The 18,742-nt window shown below is 39.3% G+C and overlaps 1 protein-coding gene across 1 annotated transcript in view; it reads left to right on the forward strand.

Annotated features, from left to right (window-relative positions):
• SOCS5 (suppressor of cytokine signaling 5) overlaps positions 1 to 17,743 on the forward strand; it is a 41,603-nt gene extending 23,860 nt beyond the window's left edge. Inside the window, 5 exon segments of the mRNA XM_038394954.2 lie at positions 12,179 to 12,781; positions 12,783 to 13,195; positions 13,198 to 13,467; positions 13,470 to 13,519; positions 13,521 to 17,743. Of these exon segments, the coding sequence (XP_038250882.1) occupies positions 12,192 to 12,781; positions 12,783 to 13,195; positions 13,198 to 13,467; positions 13,470 to 13,519; positions 13,521 to 13,784 (1,587 nt within the window). The 5' untranslated portion in view covers positions 12,179 to 12,191 and the 3' untranslated portion in view covers positions 13,785 to 17,743.
• The last annotated feature ends 999 nt before the right edge of the window (positions 17,744 to 18,742 follow it).

Consider the following 18,742-nt stretch of genomic DNA (forward strand, 5'->3'; position numbering starts at 1 on the left):
ATTTAATTGTTTCTGATTGCCATGTTCTTCAAGATTTTAGAAGTAGACATGTCATCCTCTTGCACCTAGTTTTTTTTCATAGCTTGAAAGAGGAAAACAAATTTTCCTGCTTTTTCAACTTCCAGTTGGTTTCTTAACTTTGAGCAGTCATTGAATTGTAACAGCTGAATAAACTGTAATAAAGAAAATATTCTGTCTGCACCTGCAGAAGAGGCTACTGTCATGAGAAGATGTTTTAGAACTTCCACAGACCAATTCCAGGTGCTCAGCCAGTGTCTTCCACCAATTTAGTGGTTAAACTTCCTTTAAAACTTGGCAATAAACTTGTATTGCTTATTGTATTTATATTTAAATTAAACAGTTAACATATTAGAATAATTTAGGCCTTAATGTAGGCTGTCCATTTCAAATTTAAGTAGGTTTATTTTTTAAAAAATAATCTTTTAAAAAAAAATCTGATTTAAATGTTTTTTTAATCATTGAATTTTATCCATCCTACAAAATAGTTTCCTCCTAGAAAACCTCTGTTTTCTCACATGCTTAATTCTGAAGCAGTCACCCTTTTGACTGAAATGTCTTGTACTTAAACATTTCCTTTCAGGTACCAGACCTAATAGAAAATCTGAGCAATCTACCTAGTCACTCCTTAGTTATGAGAATACTTATACTTTTGTACAATTAAAATTATATGAATATAGGCTTAAACAAAACTGCTTAACTTTGAAAGTTGGCATGAACATAGTCTTTGAAACACTAGCCCTTGGTTTGGCTTTAGCACACTTGTTTTGACTTACCTAGCTTTGAGCATTTGAAAACTGAAGCAAACACAATTAAAAATAAATAAATCCGAAATGTACGATATGCAGTTAGTGCATGTTAGGTGCACTTTATTGCTTCAAATGAGTACAAGTTCTGCAAGCAAAACTAACAAGCTGATTATCTCTGGGCTCTTAATTATGTCTACACAAGGGATAAAAAAAAAAAAACCCTCAGCTTGCCTGAGTTAACAAAAATTAGTGTGTAGACGTTCAGACTTGAGTTCCCAGATCTCTGGCTCCAGCCCAAGCCCAAATGTCTACACAGCGATTTTTAAAGCCTTGCAAGCGCATGCAGCTGACTTGGGCCAGCTGCGGCGTGCCATGGGTCTTTTAGGCCTGTGTAGACATACCCAGAGTCGTCTTCTCTTAAACCTAACACCTGCCCTCCCCAAAACAAAAGCTTAAAGAAATGCACCTTGCATTAATACATAGAAACTTCTTCACTTGAATGCTTGATTTGCTACCAAATACAGAAGGGTGGTATTTCAAAAACACCTAAATGATTAGGAGTACAAAGTCAATGGAACTTTTAAACCCTCTTGAGTCTTCTGAGTGGTTTGTTCCTGTAATGTTAATTTAAACCATGTTTTCCATGTGTTTTCTTTGTGTTGTCATCTTGTTAAATGTGAAATATAACTTACTCTGGGTTATTAATTCTAGCACACTGCACATTCGTATCTTTATATTGTGAATTACCATTTCCAAGCAATTTCAGCTTCTGGAATTTTCCATCTTTAAGGCTTTAAAATCAAGCATTCAGCTGTGGTATTGATGTTAGCTCACTCTTGTAATAGTGGGGTGTGGTGGTTGGTACCACAGTGTAAAGGCAAACCTGCACACCAGGGTTTCAATTGGGCACTTAGGCAGGCCAGTCTGTGTACAAAACAGTAGAGTGCAGCTTCCTTTCGGCCGCAGTGTTCAAACGTAGCGAAGAGTGCCTCTTGTATCTTCAGCTCTCTACAGGCTCGGACAGAGCTGCCTGCACGTCCAAGTGAAGGCATGAAACAAATTAAGACCTGGTGCGCCCTCCCAGCATTTTCCTTCCCTGCAGGATTTATAGTCTTCCTACCTACCCAGCCACTCTGGGGATTGAGGGTTTGTTTGCCAATTAGTAAGGCAGCCAGAGCTGCTTCTGACCAGCATGACTGCTTGTAGCTGTAGGCTTCTGTCTCAGACAGGGGTTTAACCCCCAGTTTGCTGGGTAATATGCATGTAATTCCCTGTCTCATTCTAAAACAATTCAAACATCCTGCTGTTTGATAGCATCATTAGACAGTGAGTGTATGCTACAGAAATCGAACAAAGGTATGATGTTAGAAATGGCATTCAGTAGAAGAGAGCTGATCATGGTTTGGGATCTGTCCAGTTGAGATCTCTTCCCCCTTTTTCTCCCGCCCCACTCTTGTTCGGACCATTGCAGTGGTTATAAGAATTGGTTGCTCAGGCTAATGCTCCCCTGCCTTAAAAGTGCAGGGGTTATTGGAGGGAAATTTAATTTTCATATTTTTTAAGATTTGCTTTCCAAAATTCTCATTTAAGCGTTTTCCCAAAGCTGCCAATCCTTTAGTATCTAAATCTAAAGTTTTATTCATAAAAAGAAAGGTGAGGTTCTACTGTGGAAAATTACATGCAACAAGATGAAGTTTGGGAGTCACATGGGCAAGTCACATGTTCATGCCCAATTGCCCTCAGTCATTGCAGGAAGCCATTACCTAACTCCAGACAAACAGATTACATGACAGTCCACTCAATGTAGATGGGTGTCTCCCATGGTCCATTGTCAACCAGGTTGTTTCTTGTGAACCACTTAACTTGAATAGTCCCTCCAAGATTTACTTGCTAGCTACCTTGTGGGAGTTACCCCAGAAGCAAACATTTGAAAGCCAAGTATAGAGCCAATACTTAACTTCAAATACAAAAATGATACATGCATACAGATAGCTAAATCATAACCTTTTCCTAGACACCTTACTCAACAACCTTTGTACAGTATTTTCTGCAATATATAATAATGGTTGCAACAATAATATATATGGTCATATTTTCAGATAATGTCACAACCAGTGATTTTGGATGCCCACTTTGAGACACCTATAAGGGACCTGTTTTCCAGAGAGTATGCTCACTACCACCACCTGCCATTAGCATAAGGAAGTCCTGTCTCTGACTGGTGGAAATCTCTATCCTTAGAGGTTTTTAAGGCCCAGCTTGACAAAGCCTTGGCTGAGATGATTTAGTTGCGGTTGGTCCTGCTTTGAGCAGGGGGTTGGAGTAGATGACCTCCTGAGGTCTCTTCCAACCCTAAACTTTTATGATTTTAAATTTTGGATCAGCTCCCTGAAACCATCAGCCCCAGCCCAGAGCCCACACCCCAACCCCCTGTCCCAGCCCGGTCAAAGTGAGTGAGTGTGGGTGGGGGAGAGTGAGCGACGGAGGGGGGGGATGGAGTGAGTGGGATGGGGCCTTGGAGAAGGGGGCGGGGCAAGGGTATTTAGGTTTGTGTGATTACTGTTTGTACATTTTCTTTGAGGTAGATCCTGGGTTGCGCTTAAATTCAAAAAGTGATCTTGTGCTTAAAAACGTTGGCGACCACTGCTCTTAAAACAGCCAATTATTTGTTTTTGAAGGATATGAACTTGCATATATGTTTGTCATTGTAGCCCCAATATTGCAACAGTGATTCATTATTTTGGGAATTTGAGAGTGGGGAGGGAACTTGCTGTTTCATAAGTTTCAATTTCAGCCTCTTCCTCCTTTCTTCAGTCACACTTTGGGTACCCGTCTGTTTCTTCCTTCATTTACTTTTCCACTGTCCCTGTTGCCCAAGATTGGAGGCGTGCTTGAGGCAAATCATGTGAAGGCTTTTTCAAGCAGCTTAGCCATACAGGCCAAAGCTTTCTAAGTAAAGCACCTAAATAAAAACAGACTGATTCCCACCCCTCCCAAGGGAAAAAAGCCCAAGTCCCTGGACTGTTCCTATCCGGTTTCTACCATGTGACTGTAATAAAGGTTTTAGCTGCAGTTTAATTTTTATACAGTTGGGATACTGCAGAGGACAGTCAAATAACTTCCATATAGTGCTTTATTTTTTAAAAAATCATGCTAGATACAGTAGGGAGCATGATGATTCCTTTCCTCATTTCTTGACTGGGAATTAGCAAACTAAATTTAAAAATTTAGTGTAATTCTGCAAGGACAAATTTATTAATTTGTATGGGGGTGGGCGGAAATCTGTGGTCACCTGTGTTGTCTGCTATGGAAAAACTAAAGATGAAAGTAGTTAAGTAGGGAACTTTTATTTTGTCTTGAATACCGAGCATTATCATTCTTTGTAGTGTCCCTGATTCAGGCATACCCTTGGGAAGTAATTGTGCACCACCAATGTAAGAAGTGGTTAGCCCATTTTTCATATCTCAGATCTTACTGTATGTGGTTGTTAGTACTAGGTTTTTGAGAGCCTCCATATCAAACACTTTGCTTTGTTTTGGTATTATTATGCTTTTCAGCTATTACTTCTCAACACACTCATTGGGGAGCATAGGTGAAGCAGTTGAGCCATACTATTTCATCCCTGCCTTGCCAACTCTAAACTGAATTTGCTACGGTGCCAGTTAAGGCATTTTATTCCACTTGGCATACTTTTGTATTGAACCCTTGTACAATTTTTTTAGAAGATATATTTTTCGGATGCAACTAGCCATAACAATCTGTCACTTGTAACCCTGATCCATGTTTAGTGTAATATAGATATGTTTTTAGGATTGACTTATGAGAAGTTGCTTTCCCCAAAGTTTGAAATAGTTGTCATGTGACTAAGAAATACAAGAACTAAAGTTCTCTAATAAACCTATATTGGGATTACATTGAGGTAAGTTATTTTGGGCTTTTGTGGACATTATACAATATACAATCTTTGTACTTTCAGTTCAAATTTGATTTCCCCATCTCAACTAATTGGAGTCAGTAACTTGCTCCTTTTTGACAGATGAGATAAGGAAACTTAGCACAGAATTTTCATAGTAGTAGGAAATCCTATAGCAAAAAGTTACAGGGGCTGGTGCCAGCAACTAATTACAGAAAAGATGTGTGAGAACAATCCATAAGAATTAGGACTGATCTGGTAGGACTCCTAACAGTTAATAAAGACAAAAGTTAAAATTTGGGTGATGTTGAATTAATGGGTGTCCTAAACTTCACTAATGCTGTGCAGAGTTTTCATCTCTCCAGGCGTTATCATTCAGCACAACTGCATATGAGCCCATACCTAGCTATATTGCATGAATGCTCCTAGAGCCACTCATGAATCACACAGGGAAAGGCACCAGCCAAATCCCTCAGCACTGTACCTCAGGAATATACCGTCTTGCACTGCTCAAGATAGGCAATGCAAATTTATTAATTGGTTCACCACTTCATCAATGGAAAGTGGATATACACCAGCCTTTGCAAACCTGAGCAGTTTTTGCCACACTTCATACAAACTCACTGGTAATGATAAACAGTTAAACAAATTTATTGACTACAAAAGATGGATTTTAAGTAATTATAAGTGATAGGCAAAAGTCAGAATTAGTTACCAAAATAAAATATAAGTAAGCATCTAAACTCTCAACCCTATTAGACTGGGCAACATCTAGATTAAGCAGTTTTTCTCACCCCACTGGATATTGCAGTCCTTAATATAAAGGTTTTGTTCCTTAAACCTGGACGAATCTTTTCTGTTGGAGTCTTCAGTCTTTTCTGAGAGTCTTGGTTGCTTGCAGCATAGCTGGGGGCAGGAGAAAGGCAAAACTGGGTCTGATGTGTTCTGTTTTATACCCTTAGTCCATGTGCTTGGAGAATACAAGTTGAGGCATGTCTGGTGGGCAGTACTGAGTCCCCAGGCAAGGTTGAGCAATTTACCTTGTGTGGTCTCATGCAAGTGAGTCACGAATTGTATCTCCCCTGCTGGACAATGGCTGGTGATGGGATTGTTTTGATACCCTGCCCGGGCATTGGTTAACTTTGCTGTTGCCTCTGGGTAGCTAATATCTGGCTGATCTCCAACTTAAGCAGCATGTTTAGTGACAACCATACAACACAATTCTCATACTTACATGTGCATTAATGCTATACCTGTATGGACAGAAAAAATAACTTTCAGCAGATCAGTAACCTTTCCCTGATGCTCAACATGGCCTGCTTATATGCAGATCACACAGTATATATACAATGAGGAATATGGAGGTTACAGGGCTAGTCCCTCAAGGTATAGAATGCCACACTTTACATCTGTAGGCACTTGTGCAAAGTGGGAGTAACAACATGACCATTACAGTGACACAATATGATGCTAGCATTTTATACTCGCTGTGTGCTCATTTTACACAGGTATAAATGACTACACATAACAGGTAGTGGAAAACTCAAGGAAGTTGTAGTAGAAATATCCTCATTGCTTATCTATTTATAGAAGGTATTTGAGGGTTGTTTAAAAACTGTACTGCACTATAGGGATGATCACTGATAGCAGTACATTCCAGAAGATTAGCAAGTTCTGGCAAATTGGAGAGTGGTGTTTTACACCAAGCAAAAAAAACAAAACAAAACAAAAAAACTACTGGCAATATTAACTTTTTATGGAGATGGCTTTGAGCTGCTGCAGAAGTAATCCATGTTTTATCAATGTAGTGCCAGCCCAAGAAACCCTGGAAACAGAAAACTGTTGAACTTTAAATTAAGCATCTGAAATTATTTGAATCAGGCTTTAAATACTATTTGAAGAAAGACTTGAGCCTTGTTCCAATATGGGACACACAACTTTAACTCTGACAAGTGCTCGGTTCCAAAAACTCTTTCCATTAGCTAAGATGGGTTACCAAAGTAGCCATTCTGCATGGTGGTCTCAGAAGGCTTGTAGACCAGGCCTACATCAAAGCAGCTAATAGTGTTGATAACTTATAGGAAGTGAGTTGCTCCTTCACCTTTTGGAGCAGGTTTGAAGAATGAAGGGGAGACGGGTAAGGTTTTAAATAAAAATATTGTTAAATCCAAAGCTTCAAGATAAGATGCCATGCATTTTTTAGATTTTAATGGATTAAAACTGTGTAATCAGCCTCTCTGCCAAATGTATTCAGTAGAGCAAATGTTTTAAAATAACATAGGACTTTCATTTGTGTAAGGCAGATATGTATTCTCTCTAAAATTCAGAAAAACCTGTCTATCTAGCACTTTTTAATAGCTTTGTATTTAAACAGGTTTTCTGCCCCCCCCCCCCAGTTTCATCCAGGTTTTACCACTATTTTATATTTGTGGTTCTCTGGAGGGGTTTTTTGGGGGAAGGATTTGTTGGAAAATCTTTTAAGATTTTCATTGGTGGCCTGACTTTCAGATGTGCTGAGCAACCTCAGCTCCCACTCAAGTGAATGGGAAGTGAAGATGCTTAGTTCTTGAAAATTTGGTCTTTTTAATTACTCTGGTCCATAGCTCCATCTGTGAATATTCATATCTTTTTGATTCTTTAACTGCTATGCCACATTCCTTATTCCGGTAAATCTGCCTCTTATTCAAATAATTTCCTTGTAATTCAGTAATATTTTAAGTTCACTCTTACTACTAAAGGCTGGGAGTTTGGGATGAGGAATCGCTAGATTAAATCATTCAGTTGTTACTCCTGCCCATTGCCATTAAAATTCTAACTAGCAGCTGAGAGTATTGTGAGTGCTGTTCTCCTCCTGAAATCCTCTTTCCAATTCCTGGAGACTGGAAATGAAACATATGCCATCATTTTGGAGAACCCACCCCTAAACTTTCATAGAATACTGTGACTTCATCTTAAATAGATTTTTTTTCTTGTGGCTAACCTTTCTTCTCATATTTTAAGTGCATGGGTCACCATCCCCTCTGCTTTACAATGAATAACATCCATGTGGCAACTACAGCAGTTGCTTACCTGGAAGAGTAATAGTAGGAAAGTATATATTTTTAGCTACCTTTTGATGTGATGTAGCTGCTGGAAATAAGGAGATCCAGCATCAAGTGATCAGCTAGCTCTTCAAGCCACCAAGTGCTTCTGTAGACCAGAGCTTGGGAATCACTGGTTTTAGATGCGAGACCAAATGTATGGCAACATTTCCCACAAGGTCTATACAAGGTCTGTTTAAAAAGATCCATTTTGGGATCTTCTGCAAAGTCCTGTCTCGCTACAAGTATTAACAGACTTAAAGTAAAAGCCTTCAAGGTTTTTGTTTGGTATGATAAACTGTCTGAACATAAGCTATTGCATACACAAGTTTAAATGTACTTTATTGTAAAGTCTCTTGATAGCCTGGTGACAAATCTTAAATTTCTAGGTAAAATATGTTTTAACTTACTCAAAATATCACTTAACTGTCTTTCTTTTTATAAAAAGAAAAGGAGTACTTGTGGCACCTTAGAGACTATGCTCAAATAAATTTTAGTCTCTAAGGTGCCACAAGTACTCCTTTTCTTTTTGCAAATACAGACTAACCCGGCTGCTACTCTGTAATCTTTCTTTTTATAGTAATCATGTTATCTGCAGCTTGGGGAAGGAATCCAGAACATACATGGTGAGATAGTCTCAAGACAGGACATAGTGGTTTATATGTCATTTCTGAGTAAGAAGGGTATCCATTATATTTAACACCACTTAGAAGCAAATAAGCTCTGGACCTAATTCTCAGAGCCCCAGTTCCAAAGAGTACACTTTTCGCATACCTGCAATCGCTTCAGGGATAGCTATAGGGAGGAACTTGCAGCCCACATAGTAGTTGCAAGAAATTTCAAACACATCAGACTTACCCATTTTAGTTTACATGACTTAACTAATAGCCTTACAGGAAGTAAAAGATGCCACTCTCTAGCTCTGTATCGTTTTGAATCCTGGACGACTTCCCATGTGATATCTTCGTAAATCAGCTTGCTTAGAAAATGCAATTCTGAATTCATTGCACCCTCATAAACATTTCTTCTGTATGCTTGGCCTGAAGTTAAGGTAAACAGTCTTCCTGTTTTAAAGACTTTCCAAAAAGGGACCTGTTCCCTCCTCTTTGTGCTTATTCTGTCAGGCTTAAATAAGGGGAGAAGTTTATAGGATCTTCTTTAGGTGAGGTTCCAAAGAGGATGAAGCTAGACTGTTCTCAGTGGTGGCAGATGACAGAACAAGGAGCAATGGTCTCAAGTTGCAGTGGGGGTGATCTAGGTTGGATGTTAGGAAAAACTATTTCACTAGGAGGGTGGTGAAGCACTAGGGAGGTGATAGAATCTCCATCCTTAAAGCCCTGGCTGGGATGATTTAGTTGGGGTTGGTCCTGCTTTGAGCAGGGGTTGGACTAGATGACCTCCTGAAGTCTCTTCCAAACCTAATCTTCTATGATTCTTAATAAACTATCTCTTTGCTTTCCTAGCAGCTGCTAACATTGTCATCTATGTCTATAATGATAAACAGTGATGTCTCTCCTTTTTTAATCTTTTATGCTCTTTTACTAGGTTGGATCTTTAGCACTATGTAGTTGCCAAGCATTGGGGACCCAGTGTTTTAGATAGTTTTTGTTCCAGAAATTTCAAGGAGCCTAATAAGTATAAACATTTTCGTTCTAATTTTATTTTTCCAGAATCTCCACTCAATGCTTATATTTTTCTTTTATGAAGTTGTATGAAGACTACTGACCTGCTCTTTTTATTCCTTAAGATGTTTTAGCAGAAGTTTCTGTTTCTGTTGCTTGGGGCTCCCACAGCATCCAGTAGGGTGCTCCAAGTTTGTTACTCTGGAATTGTGATACAAGGTTAAACTATACATTTGACCCCTGAATCAATGTGTCTGTGAGCACCTCTTTCAAGTGACAGGCCCACGTCTGTACTTCTCTGAGGAGAATCCCTTGACTCATCCCATTCTTAGACTGGGTCTCCAGGCTACAAACACCCCTGTTTACCAATCTTGTTACCTAGCGGGTCCAATTGGATTTGGCTCCTGCTAAAGACTTCCCTCAGGGAGCTGTGAACAGTAGCAAAATGCAGTGGCAGAGAGTAGCTTATTTGCTAAATTCCTATAGATAATTTTTATTTTTAAATCGGAGAGAGAGGTTAAAACAACAAGCCTAACTACCCATTGTCTTAGCTAAGTTAAGCATTTTCTTCCAAATTTAGGTAGGCTCAGCTTAGCCTTTGTATAACAACTCCCCAAACTTCCAGTTCTCTTGTGACCAAGTTAGTCTTTCTCTGCAGATCCTGTGTCTGTTTCTCAAGGCTGCTATTTCTAGGACTTGGTCTTCACTGAACAGTTAGGTCACCGTAAGGCAGCTTACATCGACCTAATTACATCAGTGTGTACACTACAGTCTTGTCCCACCAATGTAAGGGCTTGTCTATACTACCCGCCGGATTGGCGGGCAGTGATCGATCCAGCGGGGGTCGATTTATCACGTCTAGTCTAGACATGATAAATCGACCCCCCCCCCCCCGCGCGCGCTCTCGTCGACTCTGGTATTCCACCGGAGCGAGAGGTGCAGGCGGAGTTGAGGGGGGAGCGTCAGCCATCGACTCACCACAGTGAAGATGCTGCGGTGAGTAGATCTAAATACATTGACTTCAGCTACGTTATTCACGTAGCTGAAGTTGCATCACTTAGATGGATTCTTTTCTCTCTTCCCCCTCCCCCCCCAGTGTAGACCAGGCCCAAGTGCCCTACTACATTGACATGATAACTCCACCTCCACAAGAGGCTTACATCCGTGTAGTTAGGGTCACACAGTGTCTGTGTGGACACAGTTACTTACTTTGGCTATTAGATCTCTTGTCAATTTCACAGTTCCAGTAGAGCCATGAAATTGCCAAGAAAGCAAGCCGGGCAGCGAGAGCCCAGCTGCCCCCTGCTTCCTTGGAGAGCTGGACCTCCTGAGTCTGCTTCTAGCGGGGAGCAGTGGGCGGCCCAAACCAAGGAGGGTAATGTGAACATGCACCACCTGTAAGTTGACCTAATATAGGTCAACTTAAGTTTTTAGTGTAGACATGTCCTAACAATTCTCAAGTCCTTTGTTCCCATTTTCTTCCACCTTGATTCCTCCTTTCCTTAGAGTCGCCAAAGAGACTTGATATTTGTATTATCTTTTGAATAAAGCCATTGTCTTTCTGCCCAGTGTAGCAGAAATTAACTCTTTGGTAGCAAACAATACAATAGCAATCAAACTAAATGAACATATGATTCATAAAAATATTCCAGGCAGCTCCCATGTTCTTCATGCCTTGATTCTAGGTTATCAAATTTGGCTTTTAAAGCAGCAACTGCATTGTGGATGCTGCTAATATTTGTATTAGTTTTTGACGATGTTTTGGAGAATGCAGAGGGAGCAAGAGGACATAGCCAGCCAGAGATAGTTCTGGATAATGCTACAGGTAAAAACAGAAGTTCCATGATTTTCCCACTTGTTTTTTTGTTTTGTTTTAAATAATCACTGAGAAATGCTGGTTTTTGTTAAGCAAAGCCTCAACTATGAAACTTCTAACTAAGCTTTTGTGACTATCTTGCTGCTTCTCATGGGAATTGACTCTTGTCAGCTTTGTATTCTTACTATCAAAACTTTGAATTTTGAAGTTGGAGTTCTCATGTCTTTCAAATACAGCTTGAAACTTTCTGTACCGTGGCCTGACTTCTCAGTTTAGTTTGTGAATCTGACTGTTTTTGCAGAGAGGGCCACTGCTCTTTCAGGAATGGAAAGTGTGTTTGCGCCTGACTTCATAACTGCTCTGCTGGAGTCTACTCAATGGCTTTATCCATAATTTTTCATTATTTGTTTTACTACAGTTTCTTGGAAATTCTCTCTAGGGAGTCAGTTACCTAATATATGACACTCAAAATAAATACTTGGAAACTTTAAATATATTGTAATTAAAAAATGTAAACAACAAACTTTAGGTTTGAATACACAATTAACCTCTGCAATAGTGGCTTTATATAGTTCTTTCATGGTTTTCTGTATGGATGTTTAAGTGCCCATCAAATAAATACCAAAATGGAAAACTTATCATTATGCTTGTTTCCTCCATTAATGCTTTTGTGGGCTTTTGGCTATACTAGCGAGGTGGGGGCTTTTTGTAAGGTGCAATGTTATTTATTATAATTTTTTTTTTTTTTTTTTTGGAAACTAGTCACTTGTGCTTGACTGCATTCTTTTCTTTTCTATGCTTGTTTCTGAATTTGTCAATACTGCAACAGATAGCACTACAGAACTGTGCAGGCACTATAACTTTTCTAGCTTTCAGTTAACTATATCTTCTCCATACCTCTAACTGACTCATTTGAATATTTTTGTTAATTTTTTTTTAACTTTTTGATTAAAATCTCTTCATCCCCTCTTTGAATTTAGGTAACCATAATCCATGGATCAAGTGGGAAAGATGTGGAACAACTTCAAATACAGATGCCAGAATCTCTTCAATCATGAAGGTGGAAATCGAAATGAAAACATAGATGTAGACTCCACTCGATGCTCATCTGTTAAAGAGAGAAGTATCCATGTACCCGATTTGGCTCCGCAGCAACCAAGCAGCCCTTTAAGAGAGAACATTGCCTTACAATTGGGTTTAAGTCCTTCAAAGAATTCAGTGAGGAGAAATCAGAATTGTGTCACTGACATCCCTCAGATTGTCGAAATAAGCATTGAGAAAGATAATGACTCATGTATTGCCACAGGAACGAGACTTGCACGAAGGGATTCCTACTCTCGGCATGCTCCTTGGGGTGGGAAGAAGAAACATTCCTGTTCTACGAAAACCCAGAGCTCCTTGGATAATGATAAAAGATTTGGTCGAACACGAAGCAGCTTGCAAAGGCGGGAGCGACGATACGGTGTGAGCTCCGTTCATGATACGGACAGCGTATCAAACAGGACTGTCGGTAGCCGTACTCTGCGACAGCGGCTTCAGGATACTGTTGGGTTATGTTTTCCCATGAGAACTTATAGCAACAACCTCCTTTTCTAATAAAAAAGATTCATCTCTCTGATTAATGCTTGAGAAATGTCCTTTCCCTGCTGGATCTGATCTTGCCCAAAAGTGGCATCTGATTAAGCAACATACAGCCCCTGTGAGCCCACATTCAACCTTTTTTGATACATTTGATCCTTCCTTGATTTCTGCAGAAGATGAAGAAGATAGACTTAGAGAGAGACGTAGGATTAGTATTGAAGAAGGGGTTGACCCCCCTCCAAATGCCCAAATACATACTTTTGAAGCTACAGCACAGGTTAATCCATTATATAAACTGGGACCAAAGTTAGCGCCGGGTATGACTGAGCTGACAGGGGACAATAGTGCAGCACTACAGGGAAACTGTGATTCTGAAGAGGACACAACAACCCTCTGCTTGCAGTCACGCAGGCAAAAGCACGTCAGGTGTCTGGAGAGAGCCATGGCCAGCACCAACAAGGGGCTTGGAAAGTACATACTCAGATTGATTACATACACTGTCTTGTGCCAGACTTACTTCAAATAACAGGTAACCCATGTTATTGGGGTGTGATGGACCGTTGAGGCGGAGGCACTTCTAGAAGGCAACAAACTGAAGGCACTTTTTTGCTCAGGGATTCTGCACAAGAGGACTACCTCTTCTCTGTGAGCTTCCGTCGTTACAACAGATCCCTCCATGCACGTATTGAGCATGGAATCACAATTTTAGTTTTGCTCATGATCCCTGTGTATTTCACTCCCTCCACTGTTACAGGACTTCTAGAACATTATAAAGACCCTAGCTCTTGCATGTTTTTTGAACCATTACTTACTGTATCTCTGAACAGGACTTTTCCTTTTAGTCTGCAGTATATCTGCCGGGCAGTAATCTGCAGGTGCACTACGTATGATGGAATTGATGACCTTCCTTTACCATCAATGTTGCAAGACTTTCTAAAGGAATATCACTATAAACAAAAAGTTAGGGTGCGATGGTTGGAACGGGAACCTATTAAGACAAAGTAAACAATCTAAAGTCCCCAGTAGGTTTACTAGAATATGCATTTTTTATGCATTAGTTTAACTCAGCAAGCACATCAGCTTTTTTTCAATACCATATTTAAGCTTGATGTTTAGTATCATGTCAGATGCTGTCTGCTGTTACACAAATAAAGTTGTGATGCCTCTTGAAACACTGAGCAGAGACAAAGCAACGTGTTTTTCATTAAGGCCGACATAAAAATCATTTTGCTAACTTCTAAATGTTTTCCTTTTTTGTAGCTGTAGTAATTGGGTGAAGCAACTATGGGGCATTCCATCTAATGCTAAAGAACAAACGTTAATTTTTTTATTGGTTGAACATTTTAATGATTTGAGTAGAGTTTAAATTTTTTCAACAATCTTTCCTCCTTTGAAAAGTTTAATTGTTCCCTTCAAACAAGTTTCCAAATGTTAATAAATAAAATGTTTCAAAATGCAGTTTAGCAGCATGGGAAGCCTGTGTTCCATTAAGAATTTTTTTTTTATGCTAAAAATCAATTGGTTAATGCACCAGGTTTCCTAAAGATGAGGGCTTGAATATGTCTGATCAGAAGTGGACTTCTGTTTAAAACATTCATGGGTTTAAGTGACATTATTAGTAAGATTAATACGATCTTGGACAGGCAGTTAAATACCTGCTATTTGAAATTTTTAAAAAATGAAGACTTGCTTAAATTTGATTATTGCCATTAGTTAACCAGTCTGTAAACTTTGCTAAAAACTAAATATAAGAATTAGTGACCTGACAGCTCTCTGTCACAGTTGCAAATGGCATTGAGGAGAAATCTTTAATTTAATTTAACATAGTTTATGCTGAAAGTGTTCATAGCTGAATTATAACTTAAATACAGTTTCTAAAAAAAAGACTAATCTGCACTAAATAGCAGGTTTCAAAGGTACTATTATTTTTATTTATAAATAACATTTTTCCATTTAGCACCTTTTTGTGATATTTAGAATATGTGCTGATACCATTTGAACAAACTACTTGGAATTGAAATTTTAAGTTTGATTCCATTTTTAATATTGGACAGAAGTTTCCAATATTAAGTGAATCAAACTTATTTAATCAGTTTCCAACTGTTCTGTCCTTGACATTTTTGCACTAAAATTGTGTTGGAAACTCCAATCACCTTTTTTAAATGTGTTTTTTACCACTTAAGTGCTCCTAGTTTCTTTACCAGCTGCTACAGTATGTGGTTATCTCCATGGCAGTGACTGTGTGAGTTAGGGAACCTTTTGGCTGCAAATACAAGAAAATTTATTCTTGTATGCAACACTAACCCTTCTATCAGTGTATTTCTGCTTGCTGTGCCTTGTTATGGCTTTTTGTGCTAATAAAGTACAGTATGTTCAGTGTTATACTTGTATATCTGATCTGTTTTATATTTGCCTAGCTTCTCTTGTAGCAGTTAACTGACTTTTTTTTTTTAATAGCCTTTACCTAGTACATATTGTAGTTGATGCACAAATATGGTGCAGTTAAATATTGATTCATCTTTGACTCTGTTAGGTGACTTTTCAGAATCCTAACAAAGTTTCTATAGTCACTGCAAAATAATAGACTGGCTGCAAGTATTTATAACATAAAAGATAAGTGATTAAAAAAAATATTTTTCAACAGTACTATTGATCCCCTGTTGTAGTTGCAGATGCTGTCTCAGCCAATTATAGTTGATTACTAAATTAAGTTAATTTTGATATTCTTCACTAAATCAGGAATAGCTGACTATTGTACTGTCAATTTACAGCAGTCATCACTGAGACCACTTTTTGATAAACGCACATACATACAAAATGCCCCAAATGTACTTTTACCAAAGAATACTGTCAATGTCTTCATTTCTTCAGCAAAGTTAGGGTGGAGGATGTGATTTCTGTTGCATCAAATATTTATCCCCAACTAAGATTTAAACCAAAGTATTTGAGAACTTCATCTGAACTTGTTTAAGTATTGTATGCAATTATGTTGATGGAGCGTAAAAACTGTGTACGAATAAAAGTTCATCATAGTTTTTATGAATTGACAATGCACCTGCAAAGAGATAAGTAAATGATTAAAACAATTTTGTAATGACTGAGAGAATGCTACATAAGATCATATTGAAAGGAGTTAATTTGAAATACCCAGAAAGTACTTTAAAATGTTTTTATGCTTGTGGAAAACTGATCCCATTATGCATTTTTTGTAGTAGCTAATATGCTTTCATGTGTGTTAAACTTCAACTGTTTAAAATGAAACTTTTGGAACATGTAAATACTTCTCACTAAGGTTATGTAAGCATGTGTACAAATGTGCCAAGTCACTTACGTTCTGATCGTGTGTATCGATGAATATGCAACTTTTGGTTTAAAATCTGCTCTAAGACTAGCTACTTACATTAAACAAAAAATCACCAGCATGAAATTGCACCCAAGTGTACCTTCACTGTGTGTCTCTGTATTCCCTCATTTGGATTTAGATTCCAGATGAGTTTACTTTATAGTTCTTGTAATAATAGAGTTCTGATGTTAAGTCCCATCCAAGTTTTGTTCCAAAATAGGAACCTGGTCTTTGCTTTATATCTACTGCCATCTCTACATGCTATGAATTTTAAAAACTAACATTGGAAAACTTGTTCTTACATTTGTGTAAACAGTCGTTAGTGCTACCTGTGTAGAGACAATTTATTGCGCCTCTCCTCTCCCCCCCAATTAAATCATATTAGAGTGAGGTGTGTTTTTTTTTTTTTAAAGTACAGAACGGTTTATTTTATTGGCAGAATTGTTTCCAAACCTGAAGTTTCTAAAACAATCTTCAAAATTAAAGCGTTACAGTAGATTTAACTATTGACTATGCTCTGAAAGGTACTCATGTTTCAGATTTTTCAGTAACATTGAGTTCCTTTATTTTCATTATAAAGGGGCAAAACATTTGATGCATTGAATGCTACAAAATTAGACTGACTTTGTGGCTGACAAGTTAAATTTAAAATGTAAGGATAAAAGTGCCAGCTTGATCTTTAACTTTCTGGATTTTGTTTTTATAACTTTTTAAAACTTTCCTCTTTAATTTCCAACAGACTTCTGTAACATTTTTTTAGGTTGATAACATACCCTGGCATAATTTCAGTCCGATTGGGCAGATATATATTTGGGCTTCAATCCTATAAAAAGATCCTCACCTCTGAGACTTGTGGAAGGATTCATCCATGGGGTTTGCTGCTTAGGATCTTGGCCATAGTTGAAAAAGAAAAAAACATGATGATGAAGCATTTAGTGAAAAATCTTTGAACATTTAAGAAGAATCATAGTGTGTGTACAATATATTTGTCAACACTTTTTCAGTTATATACATTGGAATACTTTTAATGAGATTAGCATCTAACATTTGAGAGATGGAAATTTTATAGTGAATACTACAATGGTTACATATATAGAATATATAACACTTCTTATAAAAGATTGTTCCCTGTATGTTTAGCAACAGTGTCTATTAAACAGAAATATATTGGGTGGCCTTCATGTTACACAAAGTCAACGGGTATGTCTACACCACAACTAGACACGCACAGCTGGCCTGTACCAGCCAGCTCAGGCTGCAGGGCTATTTCACTTCTGTGTAGACTTCCGGGCTCAGGTTGGAGCCAGGTCTCTAGGACGCTCCCACCTTGCAGGGTACTAGAGCACAGGCTCCAGCCCGACCTGGGAAGTCTACACAGCAGTGAAATAGCCCTACAGCCCATGCCTGAGTCAGCTGGAATCGGCCAGTTGTGGGTGTTTTAGTTGCTGTGTAGACCTACCCAGAGCGGATAATTGCTTGCCAAATATCATTGCAATCAGAACTTAAATAGTATTTAAACAATTTCTTTCCACGAAGAACTCCTGAAAATACTCTTATTGTAGAAAATATGGGACAAACTGATTCTATCAGTAGAAACTCCTTTTAGAATTATTTTTTTTTTAAAAATCAGCAAGCCATGTTTTGCATTAATGTGCTTTAAACTCCTGTCATGTATATTTGAAGTGTTCCTATTACGTGTTTCACGATAACAGGTAATGTTGCATATTTTTGTTTGCTGCATTAAGTTTTGAATTAAACATTTCAATGTTTCCTTCCATTTTTAGCAAATAACTAATGTGTTTACTTGCCATCATGTCACCTTTTTATTTTAAATCAGTGGTCTCCAACCTGTTTATGCCCAAGGTCACTTTTTGAATTTAAGGGCATCCCAGGATCTACCCTTCCCCAAGGCCCCACCCCACTCACTCCATTCTCCCTCCCCCCCCCCCCGTCACTCCATCTCTCACCAGGTTGGGGTAGGAGATTGGGGTTCAGGAGGGGGTTGCTGGCTCTGGGCTGGAGCCGAAGGGCTCACAGTAGGAGAGGGGGCTGTGGACTGAACCTGGGGCAGAGGGTTGGGGTGCAGGAGGAGGTGAGGGGTGCAAACTTTAGGAGGGAGTTTGGGTGCAGGAGGGGCCTCTGGGCTGGGGTAGAGTGTTGGGGTGCTAGCTCTGGGAGAGAGATCAGGGCTGGGGTTTGTGGTGTAGGAGGGGGTTTGGGGTGCTGTCTCTGGGAGGGGGCTCAGGGCTGATTTGGGGTGCGGCCTCCTGCTGGGCAGCACTTACCTCCGGCAGCTGCTGGTCAGCAGTGCAGCATGGCTGCTGCTAAGGCAGGCTCCCTGCCTGCCCCACGCTGCTCCCGGAAGGGGCCAATGCAGAGTTCCCTGTGGGTGGGGGTCAGCACATGGCTCCGCTCACTGCCCCTCTCTGCAAGCACTGGTCCATCTAGCTCTCATTGGTCACAAGCTCCCCGATACCCGGCCAATGGAGGGGAGACCTGCCCCACTTCACCCCAGGGCCATGCTGGCCACTTCCGTGAGGTGGCGTGGGCCAGGGCAGAGAGAGAGCTTGTCTTAGCAGCAGCCCGTTGTGCTGCTGGGATTGTGATCGACTGGTTGGTG

This window comes from Dermochelys coriacea, chromosome 3 (assembly GCF_009764565.3).
Source record: "Dermochelys coriacea isolate rDerCor1 chromosome 3, rDerCor1.pri.v4, whole genome shotgun sequence".
Taxonomy (NCBI): domain Eukaryota; kingdom Metazoa; phylum Chordata; order Testudines; family Dermochelyidae; genus Dermochelys; species Dermochelys coriacea.